This window comes from Mucor mucedo (genome assembly GCF_025094135.1).
Source record: "Mucor mucedo strain NRRL 3635 chromosome Unknown EV154scaffold_64, whole genome shotgun sequence".
NCBI classification, from domain to species: domain Eukaryota; kingdom Fungi; phylum Mucoromycota; class Mucoromycetes; order Mucorales; family Mucoraceae; genus Mucor; species Mucor mucedo.
The window spans coordinates 171,025-195,805 of NW_026252348.1; the positions used below are offsets into that span (position 1 = coordinate 171,025).

Genomic DNA, 24,781 nt, shown 5'->3' on the forward strand with positions numbered 1-24,781 from the left:
TGATATTGTTTACAGAGAAGATGTATGGTACGACCAGCTTTTCGCAGTTACGTTAGCTAAGTCTCTTTAGATACCGCAAGAAAAGCTTTTCCTGACTTGTGGTAAACCATTTTAAAAATTGCATCAATATATTAATAAACACGAAAATGAAAGTTTCTGGTCTTGCACTCATGGAAAGAGCAGCAACAATCCAAGAGAGCAGGCCAATTGATCAAGTATGGAAATTATGAGCTTGGGATCGTTGAAGGTTCTAAAACCGACGACGAATACAGTAGTAAATATTTTCTTGATTGCATGTCTCGTTTGCCTTCCCCGAGATTCCATTTCTTTTCAGAGGTATGGGGAGAGGGGGCTTCATAAGCTAATAACGCTGCATATTAAGACTGGTTTTACTGGATAGAAAGCTAGCGGCACTGCATTAAAGTTTTCATAAATAAAAATTAAAATGTGCACCAATAATAAGAAATCACAGTTTCTATTTTCTATTTTATATTGAACAACCGATGCTTATTGGAATTGAACTTGGCAGTTATCAATTAGTTTAAATTGAGACGATGTATCCCAGCCAGCGATTTCATAAAGAGTGCTTGGCAGTGTGATATTCAACGTCTCTTTTGTAATTTCTTTTACATAAGTCTAACTATTAGAGATAAGTGGTTAATCGATTACTTTGGCAGCTGCTTGGTATTCATTGTACCACTTTTGTGCATGTGGTTTATATCTAGTTGTTTCGTGTTATTTTAGCTCTTCAAGGCAGATGACAAGACCTAAAAGAAATGGTGCCGTTTGGGAATGGGTTCTTTGTGGATTTTGGTGTCTAGATTTCTTGACATCTTTTTTAATAGGTTGTCGTGTGTTGTTGATGGGAGTCATTATGTTGAGAGGAACGATATTTGGATGATGTGCAGCTTTGTGAATTAGAGTAGATAAGAGAAGAAAAGGGAATGGATGTGTTTATTATAATGAGAAAAAAAGGAAATAAAAAGCAAAGGCTCGGATAGAGGTATCATGTATGACAATGCGATGTCGGTGGGGAAATTATTAAGGAACGACAAATTCGCAACTAAATGAAAAGAGAGTTTCACGGAAACGAAGTTTCAAATAGCCCTGTTACACAATCAGTACACAGCCTTGTAACGGGAGAATGACCGAAAAAGTTATTTTTAATTTGAATGCATGGTTAATTGGGAGGGGATCGTCAGGAGTAAGAGAGAAAAAAAAAGTTATTAAGGTCTCCTTTTTGCGTTTTGGGGACTGGGGCTGTCTTTTTCCCTTTTGATAATTTACCCACTCAGCACTAAACAAAAGAGTAACCACACTTTTTTTTTTTTAATTCTGTGTTCAGTTCATGATGATGGAGATCGGAAAAACTATAGATTTATGTCAGTACCCCCCCTCTCCCTTTAGTGATTAATTTATCGTAAAACGTAGGACAGACTTTCTTTTTTACTAACTAACACTCGATAATCACAGTAATCCCACATGAATATCGTCATGGTGATGACGATTGTGAGTTTGTATAAAATGAATGGTGTAAAGAAAGCACGCCATGATTGAATTCTGCACAAATTAAAGAATGCACTTGGAACAAACAATAAAGAAAAAAAAAGTATAAATAAATCTCTGGGTTCCAGTACAAAGTTCCCAGCCCAAATAAGTACGTTGTCAATAACACAATAAATTTTTTTTTTAGGGATGGACATATAAGGGCTTTTCATTTTAATGTTTTTTTTTTATTTCATTTCTTTTTTTCTTTTTTTCCTATTCATTTATTTTCATGTATATATACCCTTTTCTCTCTTTATAAATAAAATCAAAATGCATCGTTCTTCAGAAAACACATTAGACACCAGTCGAGGTAAGACAGCCACGACAGACAGACAGAATAAAAGAAAACTAACTGAAAAGGATAGGATTGTTTCCATGGCTACGAAGGAAGGAAAGCAGCTGGTCTCTTCGCTCCTTGTCGAAAATGACACGATTCAACTCGGTGTCGACTGTTTCGTTGCCACTTTCGGATACGGCGTCCAGTCTTTCATCGGCATCGACTATACAAGATGAAGAAATGAAACAAGAAGCACCCCCTAGTTATGATGATAAATCGCACCCGTGGACATTTCAGCTTCCAAAATCATTGTTAAATAGAACCATCTTACCACGCGAAGAAGAAGGAAAAGAATCATTACCAGATTATGAATGTACAGTACAAAGAATGTGTTATGTAAAAGTCAAGTGTGAGCTATCCAAGCCTGGAGTGAAATCAAGAAGCAGATCCTGGAGGTCAGATATAATATTTTTTTAATTAAAATTTATTTTCAAAATATTAACTTTTTTTTTTTTTAATAATTTTACAGATATTATTATATTCAGATCTACGGCACTAAAATAATGGCATTCACAAGCTGTCCCAACAGACGGAAATCCGTACCTGTCTGGTCACACTCGATGCAAGGTGCGGAAGCACTGGTGGCAACCGACTATTTAAAAGAACGCCATGTCATTCGTCTGCGAATACAAAACGGTCCTCAGTACCTGATTACAACTCAGTCTGAAAAGGACAAGACAGACTGGATCATTGCCATGGAATCCGCAATAAATATCAGTTCAGATTTGGATGTGAGATCTATGCCACAATTCATTACCTTGCTTACTCGTAGACGTCGTCGAGATTTAAACACTACTACACAATTACCGCCTTCAGATAACCCAGCGGATGCTCCACTACTGTAACACCTTCTATTTATATACCTTTCTTTTCTTTTTTCTCTTTTTATACATATACACAGAACTCTTTTATTCTAGCCAATCAAATCATTAAAAAAAGCCTACCCTTCATCCTCCCTCATATGAAAGTCTTTAAAAAACATGTCAAATGTACTTCTTTTTAGTCACGTGATTGGTTTTTTTTATTGTGGTCCTACCAAGATAAAGTCTAAGAGTATGATGGTATAGATTTCACCGTTTTCAATCATATGTAAACACTCAAATATACGGGTGACTTTTTCCATAATACAAATTATCAGTCAGTAAATTAAACTCGTTCTTTTCCCTCCTTTTTTTTTATGTCTATTCATATACACTATTTTCAGAAAATATTAATATGTATCGTGAAAAAGACTAGTGAAAAATGACCTATTTGTCTCTTTTAAAGGAAAAAAGATTCATTTTAATTATTACGGGATATTGGTGATACTTGCAGCTGCGGTTATAGAGCCTTTGATATACATATCTTCCATTATGATGTTAATTAAGTATATTTACAAAAGCTGCATATATGTATGTATATTTTTTCGACGCTCTTTTAGATGTAATTATGTCCAGATATTTGGTGAGCAAAAAACGTATGATAAAGGTTAATAGTTACATTGTGATGTAATTTGTAGGAACGCTCGAGAATAGCTACAAAGTGAGAACAATGAGCTTCTCGGCGGGGGGGGGGGTTTGCAGGACTACTCATAATGAACAGCTACGTTGTTATTGTAACACTTGCTAAAAGCTCACCGTGGGAGCAATTACAGCCTCGAAATTAAAATTTATACTGTAAATATAGCAAAGTTTAGTAATTACCAGGATAAAATCACGTCTTCCAAGCTCATCGTTCCAACGAGCAATTTTCGGTTATTTTGATAGATAAAGCCAGATATTTTGTTACTCTTAGGTATTGCATGGTATTTTTGATGATAGATATGACGGACACATCAACTGGTAGCCGATTATTGCAGCCCCCAGAAGAGCCATCACAATCTTCTCAAAGTAAGAATTGTACTTGTTTAAATTAAACACATCTCAAAATTATGAAAAAGTAGAAGCTGCTCAATAAAAACGACCATCGAAAATCCTTGCATCGTAGCCTATTCCGGTGATCAAGACGATAGCAACATATCCTAAAAGCAAATCTTCCGTTGAAACTGTATTCCTTTTCTTCAAGTGTAACAGCTCATTGAGATAATACTAGTACACCTCTCTGTGTTGCAACTAGCTCAGTGGCTTGAAACTCAAGAAGTAAGACTATCTGTTATGATTCCGAGAACTCCCTTTGGTCAAGACACTTTCTATAGGATTGAAGACGCTTTCCCTGTATTTAGTAGGTAGACACTTACGCTTCCAACTTTATATTAAACTGTGCCATTTTTCATACTAGTAGGTCATGGCCTTTAATGATAAGTAGCGCCAATTTGACATTGAAAGCAACAAGGAAAAAAGCTTATATTTTCTGTGGCGCACTTAGTCACCATCACGTGACCTACACGTCCTCCCCGCGGCCGTGTAACCATAGTTGGGCCATTTCATTAAAATATCATTTAATTCATCTGATTTTGCATTTAATTCATAAAAATTTGGGTGCCCTTGGGCACCCAAATTTTTGGATTTTAGAAGGGTTTACTTAATTTTTTACGTGTAAAGTTCCATTTGTTTTTTACGAGATTTATTGAAGTGATTTAAGGGAAATATCATGATTTATTTGTAATTAGGTATTAGTGATTTAAGTTTGTAGCCAATAATGACGGGTAGCAATTCCAGCATACATTATCAGCTACATTTATAAATTTAAACAAGGCAAAGGCTGCACAAAATCTTTCTTCCCAGTTTTTGGTTGTTTAACGTGTCTACCTGTACAACTTTCTTGTCTGCATCGTCCGCATTTGTTACTGCACAGAGAACCTTTGGAACTTCCAGGACAGTTATCTACCATGCATACCACACATAATCTTTTCCGTTTTCTGTTATTTGATAGATTGATTACTTCAGCTGTAACGTGGCGTGAAAGTGGTATTGTAAGAGGGGTGGCACCCGGGATATGTCTGGAGCGATATGCAGGGCGTATCATCTGTAATTGAGGTGATGGTGGGTTGATTGTACCAAGTGGAAAATGTTGCTCTATTGGGGGTATTGGTTTGGGTAATGCAGGTATTGATCTTATAAACCTGGATGGGGATTCAGCAAGTACTCGAACACTTTGTGATATTTCAATATTTTTGAGAACAGTATTTCCGTATTTTTTCCTGTCTTCTAAAATGTTAAAATATGATTTTAAATGCCCTGGTGTCTTGTAATAAATATTGGTATCATGTTGGCAATGTTTAGAGTTCCATGTTAAAGCGAAAAGCTCGAAATTCGGTTTTTCCGAATCAAAAGGTTGGTATATAGATGTACTCTCTTGGCCTTGGGTATTAATTAGAGTTTCAAAAAGACATACTTCTTCCTTTGTATGAACAGCAGTTACAGCATACAAGGTGCCTTGACAATTCGATAGATATTTGTATTTGAACTTGTTAGCGGAATAACCAATCTTCGGAAGCTCTACCACAGGCAAAGAAGCAAGTTCTGTCATCCGACCTTTTGTTATTTTAACTTTTTTTGGAGCAAGAGATTCAGTAGGCCTAATTCCAATTGAGTTGCCAAATGTTCTGGGTATATCGACGACACCAAAAGTTTCATTGGTTTGTTCAAAATTCAAGTAACTCCCATAGCGTTCACAGGTATAATTCATAACGGTATCGTGACCTACTTCAGCTCTTAATAAATTTATAGCCAGTACAAGCCAAGGACTATAATGGCCTTGATGCTTTTTACCGTATCTGTTAATTGATCCAACCTATGATGATGTATAACTTTCAGTTTATGAAATACTTTTTAAATCATTTATTACTTACATTGAGGTTATGATATAACCGGTAGTCGGCTAAAATTGAGTCGGTCAATCTAACTGATGCATTGTAAGAAGCAAACCTTCGAACAATGTTCATATGGCATGCTCCTTCAACCGAGCTTGTTCCTCTGGAGCATTTATATGTCATGAGATTGTTTTTGTCCAAGCCTTTTTCGGTATATAATGGAGGCCCATTAACAACGTCTGAGACATGCCCTTGCTTCACCGAATCCAAAACATGCAGGGACATGGCAACAGCTGCGTCATTGAAGAGTTTAAGGCCGGAATGCTCACACCTGAGAGGACCGTAGCTTTCAAAAAGGAATTTCAAGGCGGGGTATAATTCTTCGGCTGGGGGTATATGCCTTCTTACACGTTCGAATATCCAAGCAGGGTTTGCCAACATCCGTGTCTTCCAGTCCGTACCAATACTTTCAAGATAACTTTCTACTAAAGCTTTATCCTCTTGGTCACATACATACATGATGTCACGGAAACGACGCATGAAGTCTTTTTGCATTCCATGAGACTTATTAATTTTGATCATGTCCATAATATGAAATCCATCTTTTAAAACACGGGAGTCGACAGAATTCTTATTGGTATTGATTGGTGAAGAAGTGGTATCGCTGCTAATGGGTGGTATTTGTATGATTGGGGTATTAGAAGTATCAGAAACTACATTATGTACTCTTTCTGAAGCTGTAAACAGATATTTGCATTTGATATAAACAGTGAAGGGTATATTATGGAAATCACCTAAGGTCAGACCTTCATTGTAACACTCCAAAGGGTATCCAGGAATAGTTATTTTCACAACTTTTACAATAAGTGCACTGTTGGTATGAAGTGCTTCATGGGTATTATTTGTAGGAGGGGTATCATCATTGCATATATAGCCGTATCCAGCAACAGAGGACGAGGCAGATTTGTCCAAATGAATTGCAATAAAAGAACCGGCTGTTGTGTTGACAGTTACTTTCTGATGAACTGTGGGCATATGTTTGTATCTGGTATAAATTTCGTATGACACCCAAGCGTCCAAAGCTGCATAATTTATTTGCTCTTCTGAAAGGATTGGGGCTTCCCAATTGCCACAACGAACAAAATTTGTCTTGGGTAACTGCACCTTCAGAACAAGCCCACATATATCGGCCAAAGATGTATTTCTTCTTTCAATGAGATCCTTATCTTTGCAAAAGGTACCAAGTTCCAGTTGACCAGGGCATTGTTGGAGACCAAAATAGCGAAATCTTGTAAGATCACCGCTGACGTTTTTTCCGATTTTGGCTATTTTAGTATCAGTGAGGATCTTGATCAAATTTTCAGGTAGATTGTCTGAGGCGAATGAGTGTATTCTCATCAAGTAGACAGAATTACCGTAAGCGATTTGCACCAAAGCAACAGGAACGAACTTCAAACCAGACTGCTCACTGATGGAAATTGCTGATCTTTTACCTCTTACAGCCCATTCGCAGTCAAATCCAATGGCAATTGTACCCTGCTGTAAACATTCGTCAAGAAGTTTTTGGCATGATTGATTAATGTCGATAGTAGTACTTAAAATTGATACCGTTATGTTATCTGGCAATCTGGCTACGGGGTAATTTTTGAATGGGCTGTTCAAATCGACTTGTTCTGTTATAGTTGGATTTTTATGAATAACGTCTTTCAGGAGAGAAGGTATTGTCGATTCCAAGAACAACCGATCACCAAGAACATTGTCCGTGTAGAAAAGCTCTGGCATTTTAAAACCATACTTTTTATAGCTCTCCATCATGTTATTAAAAGATGGAGCCAAGTGTTCCAATGACTTTGTAGGCGCAAGTACTTGTAGGCGAATTTCTTCGTATTCGTTCAAGAGGGTATACAGACATGAAAATGTTGACACCCCATTGATTTTGGCCATATGTTTTATAATCTAAAAAAAAATTAATTGCTGGCCTGTGTTGTTTGGATATGAATTCTGATGTGTGCATACCTTAAAAGAATGGTCTCCTTTTAAAACAATTCCATCCAAAAGTGACGTGTGATGATTCATATAAGGCCTGAGTTCATCTATAATTGAGCAATAAACATAACTTATGTAATTGGCTGAAGGTACATATCCGTTGTATCCGTTTCTATCATTAAACGTCGAGAACTCTGGGTATGTTGTAGCCGTAGAAACATTTCCTACCAGCTTCTTAGCCATCTTTTGTTCATCAAGCTTATCTTTTAAAGCATCATAGTACTGGAATTGAATGGAATCGAATTTTTCTGTATGATTTGTTCGTAAAATTTGGTGCATTCTATGAGGGCCGGCAGCATTTTGAAATTGTGTGCGTAGGAGCCTTACTAATTGCTTTGAAAAACCAGAACGATGGGTAAGCACAGCAGGGAAATCAGCCTGAACCCTTGGTGGTAATTGTCTAATAATTGAAGATGCATATCCCATAAATGTATGAACGGTTGATTTATTTGTACATTTAAGTCGAACACTCAAAAGATAGAAACAGCTGAAATGTTTATAGTTAGTATGCATTCTATAGTCTCAAACCAATTATGTAACTTACTCATCCAGATCAATTATTCTTCGAGCCTTTGTTTTTTGGACCCACTCTTTTGCTAGCAGTGGTTTTGCGCATGTTGGACAGTGCAAAGGAGTCTTTGTCAAAAACTGAGGGAGCCATACAAATACTCTTGGGCGGTAAAGCAGCTCGGGATTGATTTTTTGCTTTAAAGAAAAAGAAACGCTTGGAGGGTTGATCCAAAATGTGCCATTGATATATTGACTTGGTACATTTCCACCTTTGAGATTGTCCTGTATGCCTCCAAGATAATTATCAAGACATCCATTTTCAGGAATATTGGAAATACTGTTTTCAAGAGCATTAAATTGCTCCTCTGTGAGCTCGTCAAGAAGTTGAGTTTCATCAATATCGTCACTATCTTCGGCATAATCGACATCAAGATCCACACCAGCAGCTTGATTAATGTTCTAAGTTACGTATAAAATCAGTATGCTAAATATTTTAAAAATTATTGATCTGGTAATACCTCGTCAGCAATATTTGAGCCAATGTTTCTGTTATCTTCACTCGTGGCAATGCTTTGAGATGATGTTGTACTAATATGCTTATTCAAGGATACGTGTAAGTCCCAAAAATTACAGCATTGTTTATATTAATTTTTTACCTCTTCATTGTTTTCTGCAATATCATCATTAGTATGTGTTGCTTGAGATTGTTGAATCACCAATGTATCTTGTAAAATTGATAAATTTTCTAATTCAGAATTACTGCTCTCCGCTTGTGTTGCAATAACATTTGAAAAGCTTAAACGGGATTGATTGACTAAATGAGCCGGTTTAGGACCAGGTGCTTTAGATCCAGGTTTACTTTTAGAGCCGGATGGACGCCCTTTTTTTTTGAGAGAAATATTTGACATCTATTTTGGAGTTAAGACTATTTGAAAGCAATGTGTCTATTGAACGACAATCAATTAATCAATAGATATTCCTTACTTAAAATTATATGATGTATGTATTCTGGTACAGATTAGATGCTTATTTTAAAAAACAGATAGTTAAACAAAGAGAAGAAACGGTGTTTTATGTGGAAATTTGATCAATTTATAAGTGTCAAAATTCACGAGGGGACAAACAAAAGGCACATAGAAAAAAGAAAAAAAAAAACTTTCAAACCCAGTTACACTATTTCGCGCACATTTATTGGCTCCTTACACTATTTCGAGCAATGTTATTGGCTCCTTACACTATTCCTAGCACTTTTATTGGCTAGATTTGGCCCGACTATAAGCGTACCGTCCTCCCCGCGCCCGTCCTTCTTTTTCTGCTTAGCCTATCAACTCCTTTGTTTCCCTCTCTATTTTTTCTTTCCCATTCTATTATACCCACTGTTATTGTCATTTTGATTTTCGCGTCTGTAAATAATAGTGTGAAATATCCAAGGAAAAAATCGACAAATCACACACGCAACACTTTTTTTTTTGTCGCTTTTAAATTTTTAAGTAAATAGAATACCATTATTTATTTATTTTTTAAACTCTTTTTTTCCTCTCTCTCTTCTCTCCTTTTTTTTTATTTTTTTTTTTTTTTTTTATTATTATTTCTAATTCTTTTTTTTTCACAAACACACACACTCTTTTATATATACTATCCATTGGAAAAGGAAAGAAAAAGGACATTAGTATATACAGAAACGAAAAAAAAAGAAACTCTTTTGAAATAAACAAAAACAAAAGAAAGAATAAAAAATATAAAAAAAGATGAATTCACAAAATCCCAATCTACAAACACCTAATGGGCAGCAACAAGGACAGCAACAGTTACAGCAACAACAACAAGTTAATCTAGGTCATCCTAGCGAAGTACCAAACGCTAGTTGGAGAAACGAAGTCGCTGTACCTGATAGAACTCGTTTTGTGAGTCAACTGTAAGAAAAAAAAAAAAGAATGAGAAAAAAAAAAAAAAACTTTTTTTTATATATACCTAATTGATTTGCGCGTCTTTTCCTTTTTGTGTGCTAATTATACATATCTATCGAAATTTGTAGAAGTTTAGCTTTAAAGCACTTGTCTCCAAATACATCGGAAAATGAAACGTATAACGTAGCTAGTAATTTTGAAGCTGGTCTTTATCAACGCTGCACAAGCAAAGTAAGTAAAAACTCATTCATTATTAATTTGTTGACTACTTATCAATAAATTAATTTTTTTTTTATTGTTGTAGAATCAATACATATTGGCTTATGCAAGGAAATTTCAACATATAAGAGATCAGATCAACCAAAGTAACAATCAAAATATGCTGGGAGGTAATAGTATGAATGGTTTGCCTATTCAACAACCCATGTCTCCTTTGGTCGGTCAATCCTCGTCTCCTCAAATCCAACAACAGCAGCAGCAACAGCAGCAACAGCAACACCAACAGCAGCAACGGAATTTCCAATCGCCTTTGAATAACAACCAAGCTGCAATGAATGGTCAAAATCAGATGCGTCCTAACTTCCATCAACAAGCCATGTTACAAGGTAGACCTCCTCAACAACAACAACAGCAGCAACACCAACAGCAGCAACAACAGCAACAACAACAGCAGCAACAACAACAACAGCAGCAACAACAACAACAACAGCAACAACAACAGCAATCGCCTGCCCAAGCACAGGCTCAAATGTATGCTTATCAACGTTCTGCTGCTGCGGCTGCTATGGCTGTGTCTAATACCCCAATGCAACCACCTTCCCAAAGACCTCCTCAACAACAGCAGCAACAACAGATGCCAATGAACGTACTTGGAAATATGAACGCGACGAATATCTCTCCCCAACAATTCCAAATGTATTTTGCACGTCAACTTGCTTTACAACAACAACAACAGCAATCCCAATCTTCTCCTCACTTGCAAAACCATCTTGTACAGCCACCACCCGCAGCACAACAATCTGCCGCTGCCGCTGCTGCCGCCGCCGCCGCTGCTGCTGCAAGTGGTGGTGCCATGGGAGGAGTGGGAGTGGGAGGAGGATTTGCAAACGCGAGTATGGTTCAACAACAACAACATATGTTGAATATGGCAAAGAATGGACCACAAGGTAATAGTTTTAGACCTCAATTTGGAGATGCGGTGACGACGGGTTTACCTGTCTCGAGTGGTATTGTGACAAGTGTGCCTACCAATAGTGGTTCTGTTTCTGGAGGCTCTCCCATGCAACAAAATGCCGTCATTGGCAATTATCCCATGTCGAATAATCCCGGATCGGCCTCATCTACTCCTGTGAGTGTGCCTGCCACACTAGCAGGTCCCAATTTTAACAATATGGTCAGACCTCCTCCTCCACAACAACAACAACAAGCGGCGTCACAACAAACACCATCACAGCAACAGCAGCAACAGCAACAGCAACAACAACAAATGAACCAGGAAATGTTGATGCAACGGTTGCAACAAGGTGGGGGTGGCCCAAGACCTCCTCAAACTCCGCAACACTTCGTACCACAGCAACAAGCTGTTCATGCACAACAACAACAAGGTAGACCGATGATGAACCCTCAGTTAGGAGGGGGTGGTGGTGGAGGTGTAATGGGTGCTTTAAAGCCCTTGACGTTTCAACAGAGAAATAATGCTGCTGGTATTGTTCGACAAATGGATGAAAATATACGACAAGGAAGAGGTAAAGTGTGGGGGGAGACAAAGAAAAAGTTTTTTTTTTTGTGCTATTGTTCTAAACACATTTCTATATGATCTAGTTCGTGGTTCGGTGATTGAGGATTTGTCAGAGGGAGATAAAAATGCAATTCGTGAACAAATCGCATTGATGAAGAGCATGTATGATAAAATCGACAACCTCTTGCCTGTGTTTTTAGCCATGACCAATAATTTGGAAGCGACACGAAGATTGATCCTGATGAAGTACATGTTTGAAGATCAATTGACCGTCCTCTCTCAGAATAAATTCATCATCAGCCTAGAAAACCTGCACAAATTAAAGGAACAATTCAGTGGCTATTTCACCTGGGTACGTAATGCCGTAGGTCAACAGCAACAGCAACAACAGCAAATGAGTGCCATGTCCGCCGCCGCCGCCGCTGCCGCCGCTGCTTCCTCCGCTTCCTCCTCCACAGGTCCTATCAATTCGCCTCAACAACAAATTGGATTAGGGTTAATGCCAATGCATCTGCAACAACAACACATGGCTCAGCAGGGAATGCAAGCTAATTACAACCAAATGGGTCAGCCCATGAATAACGGCATGGGAATGAATCAATCCCATCAAGCCATGGCTTTAATGAGACAACAGCAGGCTCAGCATCAACAGCAGCAGTTGCAAGCTCAACAACAAGCTCAGCAACAACAAGCTCAGCAACAACAGCAGCAACAACAGCAGCAAGCTCAGCAGCAGGCCCAACAGCAGCAGCAGCAGCAGCAGCAAGCTCAACAACATCCAGATTCTGTTCCCCCCACTGGAGGGCCTAAAAGCAATGAAAATACACCCGTGCTTAGTTCCGCCACACCTAATGCGGTTACGCCTACAGCCACACCTTCAAATGGCATCAAGCGTACAAGTATTGATTTGAAGCTTCCTCCCTCCAAGAAACAACGTGGTACAAGATCCTCTGCTGCATCTCAATCACCTACGCTCAGCCGAAAGAACCAAAAGTTACTTGATAAAGAAAAAGGGGGTACTCCTGCTTCTGCACCTGCTTCCTCCACCCTTGTTCAACAAAAGACGCCACAAGATATGCCATCTGCCTCTAATAGTCCTGCCATGATGAACAATGCCAATCTGTCTCAATCCATCAACCAAGTTCTTTCGACCACGTCCTCTGCTGCACCAACAACGGTCAATAATGGTAATGGAGCGATGGAAGGTAATTATAATCAGGGAAGTGGTATTCCTGTCAAGGGAGGTATGCCCTTGAGTCAGCATCAAGCTCAATCTCAAGCCTTTTTTATGGCCGCTGTCAGTAACGGTATTCCACCTCAAATCGTCAGTCTGTTACCTCACAAGGCGCTTCAATGCAATTGGTTGCTGCAACAAGCTGCTCAAAACAAAATGGTCTTGCAAGCCAGTCAACAACAGCAGATTCAAAATTTATTGAATGAACATATTGAAGCTGCTAAACATCAATTGACTCATCAATCCGAGCCCATGCATCAACAACAACAGCAGCAGCAGCAGCAGCAGCAGCAACAGCAGCAGCAACAGCAGCATGATCAACAGAGCTCTGCACCCGTTTCTTCTCATTTGACTTCCATGACACAATCGCCTCGACCTAATACCGACGCGTATATCAAAACGGAAGACGGTCAACATCAACAACAGTTCTCGTTGCAACAACAGGCTCAACAACATCATATGCAACAACAGCATATACAGCAACAGCATATGCAACAGATGCAACATCAAATGCTTCAACAGCATCATTTACAACAACAGCAGCAGCATCAACAACAACAACATCATCATCAACAGCAGCAGCAGCAGCAGCAACATCAGCAGCAGCAACAGCAGCAACATCATCAGCAGCAGCAACAGCAGCAGCAGCAACAACAGGCACATCAACAAGAACAGATACCCGGAACACCCAACAGTACCAATAATATGATTGTTCATCCATCCATGACACTTCATCAAAATGAAGAAATGTCTAATCTGTATTTTCAAAATGGAGGCGTGAAGGATATGTCAAGCATGCTTGGCGGCGGCAACAATGGTGGTGGCAATAATAATAATCATAATAATCATAATAATCCTAATAGTAATAATTCACCACAAATTCATATCCAAGCACCTTATAACTCACAATCCCCGCAACAACATCATCATCATCAACAACAACAACATCATCATCAACAACAACAACATCATCAACAACACCAACAACAACAGCAGCAACAGCAGCAACAACAGCAACAGCAACCTCTGCCTGTGGATGGTGGATATTCGTCTGCGTTAAAAGAAGGATATAAGGATGAAACATTCGGTACACCTGATCTTAGTTTATTGAAACGTGAAACTTTCAAGGAAGAAGAACCCGAATTACAATCCTCATGGTATGATTCATCGAATGGGGCTGATCTTGGATTAGATGTGTTTGATTGGGATAATAATGATTTCGTGACTTTGGATGATAATGAGGCACCTGTTGTGTCAACAACTACATCAGCGACAACACCGGCAGCAGCAGTGGCAGTGGCAGTAACAAGTACAAGTACACCGGCTGCTTCGGCTGTGACATCTTCCACTTCCGCTACTACAACCACAGCTGCTCCCACAAGCACTGCTTCAAGTTCGGAAAATGCAAAGAAATCAGACGATAAAAAATTAATAGATGAAAGTGGTAAATTGTGTGTGGTTAGTTTATAAAAAAAAAACTACGTTTACTACGTTCTATATCTCCTTCTTTCCACTTTCTATCTATATATTATCCCCCCCTCCCTTTTTTTTCCTCTCTATATTTGTATACACCCTTTTTATTTCAAGCAAAAAACCTTTTCCACCCACTTAACACTTTTATATGACACAATCAAATAAAACTTTATACTATACTTTTCTTTTTCAGTTAAGAGATTTACATTTTGTGTCGCATTGCTGTTGTCACGGTAAAATGTATTGGAATCACTACTAAAATCCAACATCTTTTGGATCTGACTGTATTCTAACTTCGTCTTTATCGCGGAATGTGAACCAAACACATCCTCTAATTGTTCAATAATAAAGATACTCGTCATACATGCCTGTTGTTTCATATTCGTCCATGTTTATTTTATTTCGGTGAATGTCATTGATTTATCGTTTCTCAAATCTCGCACATAGTTAACAGAGAAATAGAGTTTTCCCTGGAAGGGTCCAGTGTCAATTCTAACTTTGACATATGCTGTCATGCGGAGGAGTGGGGTGGGAAGTGTCTATAAAGGACATGCGTCATGTACGACATTCCCCTCACTTTTTTTTTGATAAAACTGGTCAAAGCGTTATTTTTCATGCACTGCTAAAAGAAATGCTTTGTAGCTCGGTTTTATTATTTGAACATTGATGTTACATTGGGTTTTCTTTTTTGTATATCTTGAATTGATTGCTAAATTGCACGTGAATGTAAATGTCTTGTCTGCACGTGTATGTGCATTCCATCTGACGTTGACGCGGTAGGTATAATCATAGGATAGAACTCGTTTTGCAGTCTGCTTGATTTACAAGCAAGTGGGTAAATAAAAGCTACAAGTGAATAACCCTTGTTGACTTTATCAGAAAAAAAAAAGTTGCATGATATAGAGAGAGCCTAGGAATGATCGAAGCAGAAAAAGCAGTAAAATTTTTTACTCGTTTAAGTTTGAATTTGAAGTGAATATTTTTGTTTATTCTTGATGTAAGCCATGGATTTCGAAATTGACAGTTTTAGCAGTAACTCGTCTCATCTTTTGTATCGAAAGTAAATGCCTTGGGCATAAACGACATTTGTTATGATTACTGTCTGCAGGTAAACCGAGGCTTTTTTTTTTATTCAAACATGAGCGAAAGATTTTATGGCAGGAGGGTGTTGCCTCCCTTGATCATGTATTACAAACACTGTCTAGACTCATGACAACAGCAATAAAGTTTAATGAATGTCTTTGATTGCGTACTTGCTGTTATTACATAATATACCACGAGCTGCACAAACCCCGTACTTACTCAGCGTAACACTGTCATCTTCAGTAGACCTTTTAGCCATGCTGATATTGAAACGAGATACCAATCTATGTAACACATTTATAGCGATTCCTGAAAACTTCAGCATAAAAGAGCTCTGCGAAAGCAAGGGGTTGTTTATACCTGCTATGATATGAACCTTAAGGCTTTACTAGTCAGCTTCCATTTTTCTTTTGAAACAGGCTCTCGCACTTTCTTTTTACTTTCTAGAGTTCATGTAACCTCACTTTGTAACTGGTATTGCCATTTTATATGTTATCATTTGCTAAATACTCGTACTCAGCATCTTGTAGATTTTAGTGACTGACAGGTAATATATCAAAGTAAAACACTGAACGCGAGTAAACATGTTCTGACCTCCCTTCATTGAACGAATCTACTGTTGTCACACATGCACATACCATAATATAAACTTTTAGTAAGCAAAAGAAGGCCTTTTAAATGGGAGGGTAATTTAACATCCTTTTTCCTGAGCTATAAATCTTTTTTAGCAGTGATATCATTTCCCAGTAGTTTAAAAATAACGGCCATGTTTTACCAAGGGCATGCAATGCCTGAGGTGTATATGGTTATCTTTTTTTTTAAAAAAAACAAGATAACTTCTCTTCAATGATTTAAATTTATAGCGCGTTGCTTTCATAAAAAGTAAAGAGGTGATGATGGAATGCTCAGACGAAGAAATAAGAGCGGGTTTTATAGACTGTACATGGTGTAAGTTTACCCAACCAATCAAAAGCTGTCCCTGATTTGTGTGAATCATCATCAGCTGGAAAATGCTTGTGTCGTGATTCCGTTGCTTCCATATGTGTATCTCTCCCATGGGGCGTGAACAGTAGCTCTACCCAGACGAATAAAATGTTAATTTTTCTGCTGAATAGAGCTATGGAAGAATGTGTGAGGTTTGTTTCATACTAAACAAAAATGACAATCACAGGAACAAGGGAAAAGAAACATGTCGGAAAAACTGGATGATTTTTATACATTTTGGATTATTTATTAATAAATAGCGGGAAGATCATATGTGTAATATGGAACGTTACACGCATGTTTCCATGGTTTTACATCAGGATGAGCTCGTCTATTAAAGATGATATCATTTAGTGAAGAAGATTATTTCAAAGAACACTTGAGTCCATATAAAAAAAAAAAAGAAGAGTCGATCAGGGCAAAGTGCCTGTTGAGGTTGCAACTGCCTGCATGTACAGAAGATGAAAGCACGACACCTTTTTCTCGATTAGGCAAATGGGAGTAGGTCCAGACACGACGGAAAAGGGCAATAACAGGCAATTTGGGTTGACAAGGGGTTAATGGATCACGTTGTTTTATCCAATTCGCACGCTATGTGATTGGATGATGGAATCAAATCTTCTGATTGCAATATCAGGCACCAATGAGATGCGAGGATCCATACGATGGTATAAAAACTGGAAAAAAAACAATAATAAAAAAGGGATTTTTTCTTATCTCTTCTCTAGTCCGTATTCTTCCATACAACTTTTTATTATCTATCTCAGGATGGTCTTTCATGCAAATCAAGCCTTCTTTAATAAGAAATGCGGGGTAAACGCATTGATGCGGTTACCCAATGAAGTGATTATCTCTATCCTTCAAAAACTCTCGATTCCCGATTTGCTTTTGACTTGTCAACTCCAAAACATTCGTTTTCACACCCTTGCCAAAAAAGTCTTGGTCCAAAAGCTCGTCAAGACCAAAGACTGTCACTTGCGCTTATGCTTTGATCAAGAAAACCATTGGCGATTCACGGTGGACTTCAAGTTCACCAAGGCTACCCAAACAAGACTTGCCTTCACACCAGTGAAGCCAGTGAGTGTTCGCATGTATAACTCTAAATTACTTCGTCGTCCCATTCTATACAAGGCATCACTGGTCGGTCCTGATTTTGTGGTGGAGAATCCACATCTCGTTCACAACCTGATTAGATCACCTCTCTCTCTCGACATTAAAGAAACAGGTTTACATCAGCATCATTATGCACAAGGTGCTTTTTTGGCGTATCAAATCACAAAGACACCGGAAAACATGGTCAAAGCAAGGGCTGGTGAAAGATGGGTAGAACCTTTGGGATTTGAATGTTCCTTTGATTTCTTGTCTCAAACGAAAAAGATGATGCAACGTGTCTTTGATACTTTACATAATAAACCAGTGCGACGACAAATCGATGGTGTCTCATTCACTGCCAGTGCCAGATTACCGCAAACCTCCAAGAGCTACGCAGTGGCTGAAATCGGTGGCCTCTGGCAAAAAAAATTTCATTATGGTACATCAGATAAAAATACCAACAACACATTACTACCCATTCTTGGTGGCCTCATCGCCCAATAGAAATATACCCCCCATCAACCCTTTTAATCACTTGTAAATAAAAATCTATTGGCTTATTAAATCAAAAAGATCACACGTTTTTTTAAAGTTGTCGTGTCACCCTCGCGTATATAAGAAGTGACTTTTTTGGCGCGTGTTTTAATTCGTGTGCCCACGCTGTACAACAACAATTTGTTGTTACGTGATGAATACTGATGTAATGTCTATCTATTTGATCATTTGACTGTGTACGGTCATGAAAGTCATTTTTGCACATATTTTATTTATTTTTTTACTGGTAAAGAGAAAGAAATGCTATGTAAGTGAGGAAGGCAGATCAACGGATGACGGGTATTTTTGGTGTGGCTTTCTTTTTGGGGATTTGGAATTCATTTTCTACCAACTCTGGCTCACCAGTATTCGTAAAGATTCTCCAGAATTTCAAGTTTTCGTCGGGTGAAGCGGTAGCTAATACTTGACCATCTGGGCTAAGGTGTGAATGTAAGATGCGAGCGTCATGGGCAGGAATTTCTTTGACCTTATCAAGTGAAGGATAATCCCAAACAGTGACATGATTTTGAGGGTGTCCGTGTGTAGAAACAAATTGGCGAAAATGCCTAGACCAATGGATGGATGTGATGGGAGAGTCGCATTGAATGGTTTGTGTACGTGTTTTGGTGTTAATTCTCCAGAAATTGATCTTCTTGTCGTCTTTACCACCACCCGTTGCCAATAAGTTGTGATTCCATGGACACCATGCTAAGGCCTTGACTGCACTGGTATGAGTATCAATAGTAAAGATAGACTTTGTCTTTCGATTGTCCCAGACATTCACAAGATTGTCAGCTCCACCACTTGCCAACATACGACCATCTGAGTTCCAGCTTAGACCACAGACAGGTCCTTTATGTCCATGAAGCTCTCGAACGGTAGGTTGTTTCAAACGCACATCACGATCAAAGACAGTCTTGTTGGCACCGGAAGAAAGGATGTGTTTGTGCCAAGACAATGCACCCACACCATCTTCTTGACCGACCATAGTACGAACCTTTTCATTTGCATTAATATCATAGAGTAATGTTTTGCCATCACCACTACCGACAGCAAGACATTCTCCGTCTTCAGACCAGGATAATGAATTGACCTGATCTTTGGCATCGTGCTTCAATACGGTAATGTCTTCATTATCAGCGTTCCAGAGATAGACGACGGTGTCCAGGCCGATGGCAACTACGTTCTTCTTGGACCAGGAAAGTAAATTGAGGTAGAAATCATCCTTCATCAATGGTGCATCCAACACATTCTCGGGCGACGAGTCGATATTTCTGTTCTTTAGCTTAGACATACGAGAGATGATCTTGGGGTCGATGATGTTGTTTTTAAGATCAGTATTGTGGAAGGCGGGTGTATCGTCTGATGTATAACATAACGTACGTTGATGTGGGTTGTAGCCACAGACATTAGCGAGAATGGCCTCACGGCTAACAGACTCTTCGGTGAAGGACGATGTCTTTAAGTTTTTAGTGCGAACCTTGAATCTGGTCGACTCCATGTCGTGAACTACTGGGATTTCCCGATTATACTAAAAGAAAGGTATAAGCTTTTCATGGATTCCATGTGAATAATAAAAAAAAGGGGGGGAGGGAGGGATGAGAACTTACCGCAAATGCTGGAAGTTCAACTCTTCGTGTTTTCTTTGTAAAACATTTGTTGAATTCATCATCAGTATCGAGACTATGAAGCCGTTTAGATGTTGGGTATCGCTTAGGGCGTGTTGCTGATAATGAGCCGCTGGTTATCAAGTCGGCAATGTGCTGTGTCTTTTCATGTACTACTTTAGTGGGTTTCGGCGACTTTTTTACACCATTGATTTCTGAAGGTTGTAAAGCTTTATCCGGTACTGTGGACATGGAGTAAATGAACGAATAAAGTAAGAATCAGCTTGAGAAAGAAATATGGAAAAAAAGAAATGACCACAAGATAATGCGTATGTTTTTATTATATTATTTTTTTTTTTTTTACTGTGGAAAAAAAAACAATGCCAGTCACAATCCACCATGCAAAAAAAATTATTATTACACACTGCGGGGCAAAAAACTCTTTTATTGAAAGAAAGGCAACATGAAGGGATGGTTAGAACAAGTAAGTAGCGAAATTGGTGGTTGCCATGAGCTGCTGCTACACATTGTACAAAAGATTAAAGTGGTACAAACAACTACTTCTTTGTCTGCATTACCACGTTCCAAGGGAATGTTACTCTATGGTAAACCTGGTACAGGAAAGACCGTTTTAGCTATTGCAGTTGCAAGTAAAGTTTCCAAATGTTTATTACAAGGAGATATACAAATTAATATTTTGTTTGTTTATAAAAGAGTACTCCAACCTGCCTTATTATGTATTAAATAGTCCCGATATATTCCAGACAGGTACATCGACAATGAAAAGATGATTTTTTTTTTGTTACCTGTTGCATTAATCACAGGCCTATGATAGAGGAAGGTGTGAGTGAAAGCAAATTAACCGACTTCTTTCAACAATCAAATCAGCATCCCATGTCTATTCTTGTTCTGGATGAATTTGACATGATTGCAGCTAAATTGACATCAAAGAAAGGCTCGTTGGATATGCGCATATCATCCATCTTGATGGCTTTGTTAGATCGATCCAAAAATGTCTTTGTTATTGGCCTGTCCAGCAGAATTCATGCTGTTGATCCTTCTTTCTTGAGGTCAGGCAGGTTGGATGATATACAGGAAATTGTCATTAAACTGCCAGAACAAAGATATGATATCTTGCGCATCATTACCAAAAGTAAGCTCCTTTTTTTTATTGTTTCCAGGCAACATTTAAGCTCATCTTTCTTTCTTTCCCTATACATGTAGACCTACCTTTCCAGTCTGACAAAGAAAGAGACGATATATTGATGCACGTATCTAAAATCACGCATGGCTTTGTACCAAGTGATTTACAAAGCCTTTCTTCCCAAGTCATCCTTTCATTGATCAAACAACAAGAAACACACGTCAAAAAGAGTCATTTCATCCAAGCATTGACCATCGTCAAACCTTCCAATCTCAATGAGTTTGCGAGCAAGATACCGGATATTTCGTTCTCTGACATCTATGGCATGGATGATATTATTGCAGAGATCAAGACCTCGGTGATTCAACCCTTTCAACACCCCGAGAACTACCTCGAACTAGGTATATCTCCACCCAAGGGTATTTTGATCCACGGTCCCACAGGTGTAGGTAAAACCATGCTTTGTTCCGCTTTGGCTGCTGAAGCAGGTGTCAATTTCATGTTGGTCGAGAGTTCTCAGATACGATCCAAGGTCATTGGTGAATCTGAAAAGGGTATTGCTAAACTATTTTCTCAAGCAAGAGCGAATTCTCCTTGCATCTTGTTTATTGATCAGGCAAGTTTTCTTTTTTGAATTGTCGCTGTGGATGAACGTTAATCTAATTTTTTTTACACATTAGATTGATATGCTTTTACCTAAAAGAGGCACCAGTCAATCATCCGAAAACACAAGTGATAGAATCGTTACTGGGTTCCTTACAGGTAAATTATTTAAGAGTTTTCAAAAACACACACACATTTTAACTCTTGGAATAGAAATGGATGGTTTATTGACAAAGAGTGCCAAGAAGAGTGCACAGATTGACTTGTTGGTGGTTGCTGCCACCAACCGAATCGATGCCATTGATCCCGCTGTGCTTCGTCCCGGTCGTTTCGATGAGCATGTGTATATACCTTTGCCAGATGAAAAACAACGAGAAGAGATTGTACGTGGTATCAGCGCTAAAATGCCAATCTCTCTGAATGATTTCGAACGCGGTGTGCTTGTGAAGAATACAAAGAATTGGTCAGGTACGTATTTATTGAATGTCCAAATCTATGATTATTTAACAAACACACACATATATTGGGGGACAGGTGCACAATTGGATAATTTGTTTAGAGAAGCAGCCATGGTAAGTCTCCGAGAGAATGTACATAATACCAAGGTAAACTGTTGTAATGGATTCTTCTACATTCTATCTATCGATTAAAAACCTTCCGTGTTTTATTTTACTCATAGATCGAAGCAGCACATATCAAAGAAGCATTCTCCCTTTAAAAGGCGGGAATCTCGGGAACAAATGGTAAGCAGCATATATAAAAAAAAAAGTCCGTGCTGTAAGAGAATAAAATCATTTGTGCACACACACCGAGTATTATGTTTGTTTCATTAAACATCATCTACTACATTGTACAAACTAAATGACATATATCCCACAATCCCCTTTTGATTATCATAAGCAAGACAATAAAATCATTATTGTTGTCTTGTACCCCCTTTAAAAATGTGCCTCGATTTTTTAGGTTACTAAAGTGACTCGCATAGTGATTCATGCAGTGTGTTGTAAAGAAAGAAAAAAGTGTATATTTATATATAAAAAAAATTAGAATAATAAATCATCAAAAGCAGAAGATTGCTTTGTTTGCTGAGGTTGAGGTTGAGCCGCAGGAGAAGGGTTAGCAGACGCCCAATTATTCCAACCGGCATTCACACTTGTGTTTTTTAAAGAGTTCATGGAAGGGCCTTGTGTAGGCTTAGCAGGAGCAGCATTTGAACCTAAAGAATCCAACATGACAAGGTTGGATGCTTGCGACCAAATACCACCAATAGCAGCCGGTTGTTGTGTCTTTGTTTGACTAACAGCTGGTGCTGCTGTGGGTGTCGATGCTCTTTGCACAGTGGAGGGTTGAATCACAGGTGAATAGTTCAATTGCGAGTTACCAGCCACAAGTGTTTCAAAAGTCATACCCTGTGATAACATCAAATTGGGCTTTTGATATTGTTGTTGTTGTTGTTGTTGCTGTTGTGGTTGGGGTGAAGGAGCAGATGTAAATGTACTGTCGTCACCCAAAAGGTCAAAAATATCGTTCTTTGGTGCGGTTTTTACAGCCGTCGGTGCTGAAGTGGGCTTGACAGCAGCAGGTGCACTTTGGAAATCATCAAAATCGTCTACAAAGCATTATTTAAGCAAACTATCCTTCTCTTTTCATAAACACACACATACCATTGGCATCACCATCGGCAAAATCTCCCCAATCATCATCATTATTATGCTTGCCTTTGTTATTGTTGTTGGAAGAAGAGCTTGTGGCGGGCTCATCAAAATCAAAAAGGTTCAACTCTTTAGCGGTCTTGGCTGGCTTAGCATTTGAAACACGACGAGGGGGTGCGGTTGAGTTGCTACTTTGAGACTTGTTGCTACCACGACGTTGACTTGAGGGAGAATCAAAATCGTCATAGCGACCAGGTTTCTCGTCATCAAAGAAATCGTTACTTCCAAATCCACCACTGGTTGAATAGTTGTTTCCGCTCGAACCACCGCCACCGCCGCCTGAGCTATAGTTGGATTCACTACCGAAACCTTCATAACGTCCACTACCACCCATACCATTACTGCCGCTGCTGCTTGCGAAACTCATTCCACCTTCGGACCCAACACCTGTGTACTTGTTGCGGTTCTTTTTGGCTTTTTTACGCTCCGCCTTGATGGCATCAACATCACCCAACAATTCAGCCAGTTCCTTGGCACGATTACGGACTATGGGAGGAAGGTAAGAGGGTTTTGAAGTACGCTAGAAATGAAATAGCTTACCGTTGATTCCTTGATCCTTGCCCTTTTCGTCAACATAGTGAAAATTCTTCATCATTTTAATCATGGATACATGAGATCTAGCATCATCCACTACTCTTTCTGAGCCATTCTTGACCAGATATTCTAAAAGCACAAGAGACTTTGTTTTGGGATAGTGAGGGATTAGAAATAAGAAATGTGTATGTCTTTTTTTTTATTACCTTATAAATTTGACGCCAGTATTTTGCCTCCTTTTCAGTAAAGCGCTTGTAAAGTGTTGGCATAATTTCGTTAAAGTATTGACTAAGATATGAAGAGTAAAATCAGAACTCTGTTTTTCTCTTTCTTTTTCTGTGGATGGGGGTAAGGACTCTTACTAGTTGAAAGTAGCTTGAGCAATTTCTTGCATTACAGTGCTGGAAGCACCCCATGCCTCATTGTTTGTGGCATCATGAACTTTGGCTTCCATCTCGGTGTAATTCAGAACGACATTTTTACTAGAGAATAACAAGTCAGTCAGAAGAAGAAGAAAAAAAAATGTCTGCCATCTTTCTAATCATCCTGTGAAACTTACACTTTATTTATGACATCCTACAGTTTTTTTAAAAAAAAAAAAGAAATAGATGAGTATGACAACATTATGTAGATACGCGTATTGTAATCAGCAACTCAACATACCCGCACCTCCCATAGGTCTGGGATAGCAAGATTTAAGTTAGAAAATGAATTCATTGTGCTTTGTTTGTTAAAAAAGAAAAAGGGATGCAAAAAAAGAGAGCCCGTCCTGCTTTAATATGTGAGCAATTGAAATCCAGACACATTCCATTCTTGAGGGCGAGAAAACAGTACTTATTTGGCTTATACGAAAAAGAAAACCCAAATGATGACAGCAACTTTTGGTGCTTAAATAAAAAGCGTGTGATTGTGATACCTCTCTTTTTTTAAAGTGTGAAAAAAATAAATTCCTCCCTGAAATAAAA

At 38.6% G+C, this 24,781-nt stretch overlaps 7 protein-coding genes across 7 annotated transcripts; 4 read left to right on the plus strand and 3 right to left on the minus strand.

The window, feature by feature from the left end:
- The first annotated feature begins 1,655 nt into the window (after positions 1–1,655).
- Positions 1,656–3,050, plus strand: EV154DRAFT_513557 (uncharacterized protein). The gene is made up of 3 exons (XM_051602035.1): positions 1,656–1,858; positions 1,914–2,280; positions 2,355–3,050. The coding sequence occupies exons 1-3, from the start codon at positions 1,723–1,725 to the stop codon at positions 2,728–2,730; spliced, it is 879 nt and encodes a 292-aa protein (XP_051456233.1). The 5' UTR covers positions 1,656–1,722; the 3' UTR covers positions 2,731–3,050.
- Positions 3,051–9,724: 6,674 nt separating this feature from the next.
- Positions 9,725–10,759, minus strand: EV154DRAFT_513561 (uncharacterized protein). Its single transcript, XM_051602036.1, has 3 exons — positions 10,383–10,759; positions 10,207–10,309; positions 9,725–10,086 (listed from the first exon to the last, which is right to left on the minus strand). Exons 1-2 carry the CDS (start codon positions 10,662–10,664, stop codon positions 10,217–10,219), a joined length of 375 nt encoding a protein of 124 aa, XP_051456234.1. The 5' UTR covers positions 10,665–10,759; the 3' UTR covers positions 9,725–10,086; positions 10,207–10,216.
- Positions 10,760–11,663: 904 nt separating this feature from the next.
- Positions 11,664–14,573, plus strand: EV154DRAFT_270749 (uncharacterized protein). Its single transcript, XM_051594703.1, has one exon. The coding sequence runs from the start codon at positions 11,773–11,775 to the stop codon at positions 14,518–14,520; it is 2,748 nt and encodes a 915-aa protein (XP_051456235.1). The 5' UTR covers positions 11,664–11,772; the 3' UTR covers positions 14,521–14,573.
- A 2,608-nt stretch (positions 14,574–17,181) lies between these two features.
- Positions 17,182–18,256, plus strand: EV154DRAFT_270834 (uncharacterized protein). Its single transcript, XM_051594704.1, has one exon. The coding sequence runs from the start codon at positions 17,194–17,196 to the stop codon at positions 18,184–18,186; it is 993 nt and encodes a 330-aa protein (XP_051456236.1). The 5' UTR covers positions 17,182–17,193; the 3' UTR covers positions 18,187–18,256.
- Positions 18,257–18,317: 61 nt separating this feature from the next.
- Positions 18,318–20,156, minus strand: EV154DRAFT_544389 (WD40-repeat-containing domain protein). The gene is made up of 2 exons (XM_051604596.1): positions 19,827–20,156; positions 18,318–19,747 (listed from the first exon to the last, which is right to left on the minus strand). The coding sequence occupies exons 1-2, from the start codon at positions 20,073–20,075 to the stop codon at positions 18,503–18,505; spliced, it is 1,494 nt and encodes a 497-aa protein (XP_051456237.1). The 5' UTR covers positions 20,076–20,156; the 3' UTR covers positions 18,318–18,502.
- Positions 20,157–20,245: 89 nt separating this feature from the next.
- EV154DRAFT_513573 (P-loop containing nucleoside triphosphate hydrolase protein) lies at positions 20,246–22,515 on the plus strand. The gene is made up of 7 exons (XM_051602037.1): positions 20,246–20,473; positions 20,538–20,591; positions 20,659–20,976; positions 21,048–21,583; positions 21,648–21,729; positions 21,784–22,038; positions 22,105–22,515. Exons 1-7 carry the CDS (start codon positions 20,287–20,289, stop codon positions 22,218–22,220), a joined length of 1,548 nt encoding a protein of 515 aa, XP_051456238.1. The 5' UTR covers positions 20,246–20,286; the 3' UTR covers positions 22,221–22,515.
- Positions 22,516–22,569: 54 nt separating this feature from the next.
- EV154DRAFT_513577 (uncharacterized protein) lies at positions 22,570–24,733 on the minus strand. The gene is made up of 8 exons (XM_051602038.1): positions 24,651–24,733; positions 24,480–24,585; positions 24,376–24,392; positions 24,179–24,298; positions 24,023–24,104; positions 23,823–23,961; positions 23,235–23,768; positions 22,570–23,179 (listed from the first exon to the last, which is right to left on the minus strand). The coding sequence occupies exons 2-8, from the start codon at positions 24,531–24,533 to the stop codon at positions 22,614–22,616; spliced, it is 1,512 nt and encodes a 503-aa protein (XP_051456239.1). The 5' UTR covers positions 24,534–24,585; positions 24,651–24,733; the 3' UTR covers positions 22,570–22,613.
- Positions 24,734–24,781: the final 48 nt, after the last annotated feature.

Excerpts from the sequence above, each read along its gene's own strand:
- EV154DRAFT_513557 (XM_051602035.1), top strand. The coding sequence starts at position 1,723 with ATGTTTTTTTTTTATTTCATTTCTTTTTTTCTTTTTTTCCTATTCATT. Across the intron at positions 1,859-1,913 it reads CACATTAGACACCAGTCGAG|GATTGTTTCCATGGCTACGA; the intron begins GTAAGACAGCCA and ends TGAAAAGGATAG. Across the intron at positions 2,281-2,354 it reads TCAAGAAGCAGATCCTGGAG|ATATTATTATATTCAGATCT; the intron begins GTCAGATATAAT and ends ATAATTTTACAG.
- EV154DRAFT_513561 (XM_051602036.1), bottom strand. The coding sequence starts at position 10,664 with ATGGAAGTTAGGACGCATCTGATTTTGACCATTCATTGCAGCTTGGTT. Across the intron at positions 10,310-10,382 it reads TAAGCCAATATGTATTGATT|TTTGCTTGTGCAGCGTTGAT; the intron begins CTACAACAATAA and ends GTTTTTACTTAC.
- EV154DRAFT_270749 (XM_051594703.1), top strand. The coding sequence starts at position 11,773 with ATGCTGCTGGTATTGTTCGACAAATGGATGAAAATATACGACAAGGAA.
- EV154DRAFT_270834 (XM_051594704.1), top strand. The coding sequence starts at position 17,194 with ATGATGGAATCAAATCTTCTGATTGCAATATCAGGCACCAATGAGATG.
- EV154DRAFT_544389 (XM_051604596.1), bottom strand. The coding sequence starts at position 20,075 with ATGTCCACAGTACCGGATAAAGCTTTACAACCTTCAGAAATCAATGGT. Across the intron at positions 19,748-19,826 it reads TTGAACTTCCAGCATTTGCG|TATAATCGGGAAATCCCAGT; the intron begins GTAAGTTCTCAT and ends CCTTTCTTTTAG.
- EV154DRAFT_513573 (XM_051602037.1), top strand. The coding sequence starts at position 20,287 with ATGAAGGGATGGTTAGAACAAGTAAGTAGCGAAATTGGTGGTTGCCAT. Across the intron at positions 20,474-20,537 it reads TTTAGCTATTGCAGTTGCAA|AGTACTCCAACCTGCCTTAT; the intron begins GTAAAGTTTCCA and ends TGTTTATAAAAG. Across the intron at positions 21,584-21,647 it reads GCATCTTGTTTATTGATCAG|ATTGATATGCTTTTACCTAA; the intron begins GCAAGTTTTCTT and ends TTTACACATTAG.
- EV154DRAFT_513577 (XM_051602038.1), bottom strand. The coding sequence starts at position 24,533 with ATGAATTCATTTTCTAACTTAAATCTTGCTATCCCAGACCTATGGGAG. Across the intron at positions 23,962-24,022 it reads ACTGGCGTCAAATTTATAAG|TCTCTTGTGCTTTTAGAATA; the intron begins GTAATAAAAAAA and ends CCCAAAACAAAG. Across the intron at positions 23,769-23,822 it reads CAAGGATCAAGGAATCAACG|TCCGTAATCGTGCCAAGGAA; the intron begins GTAAGCTATTTC and ends TTCCTCCCATAG.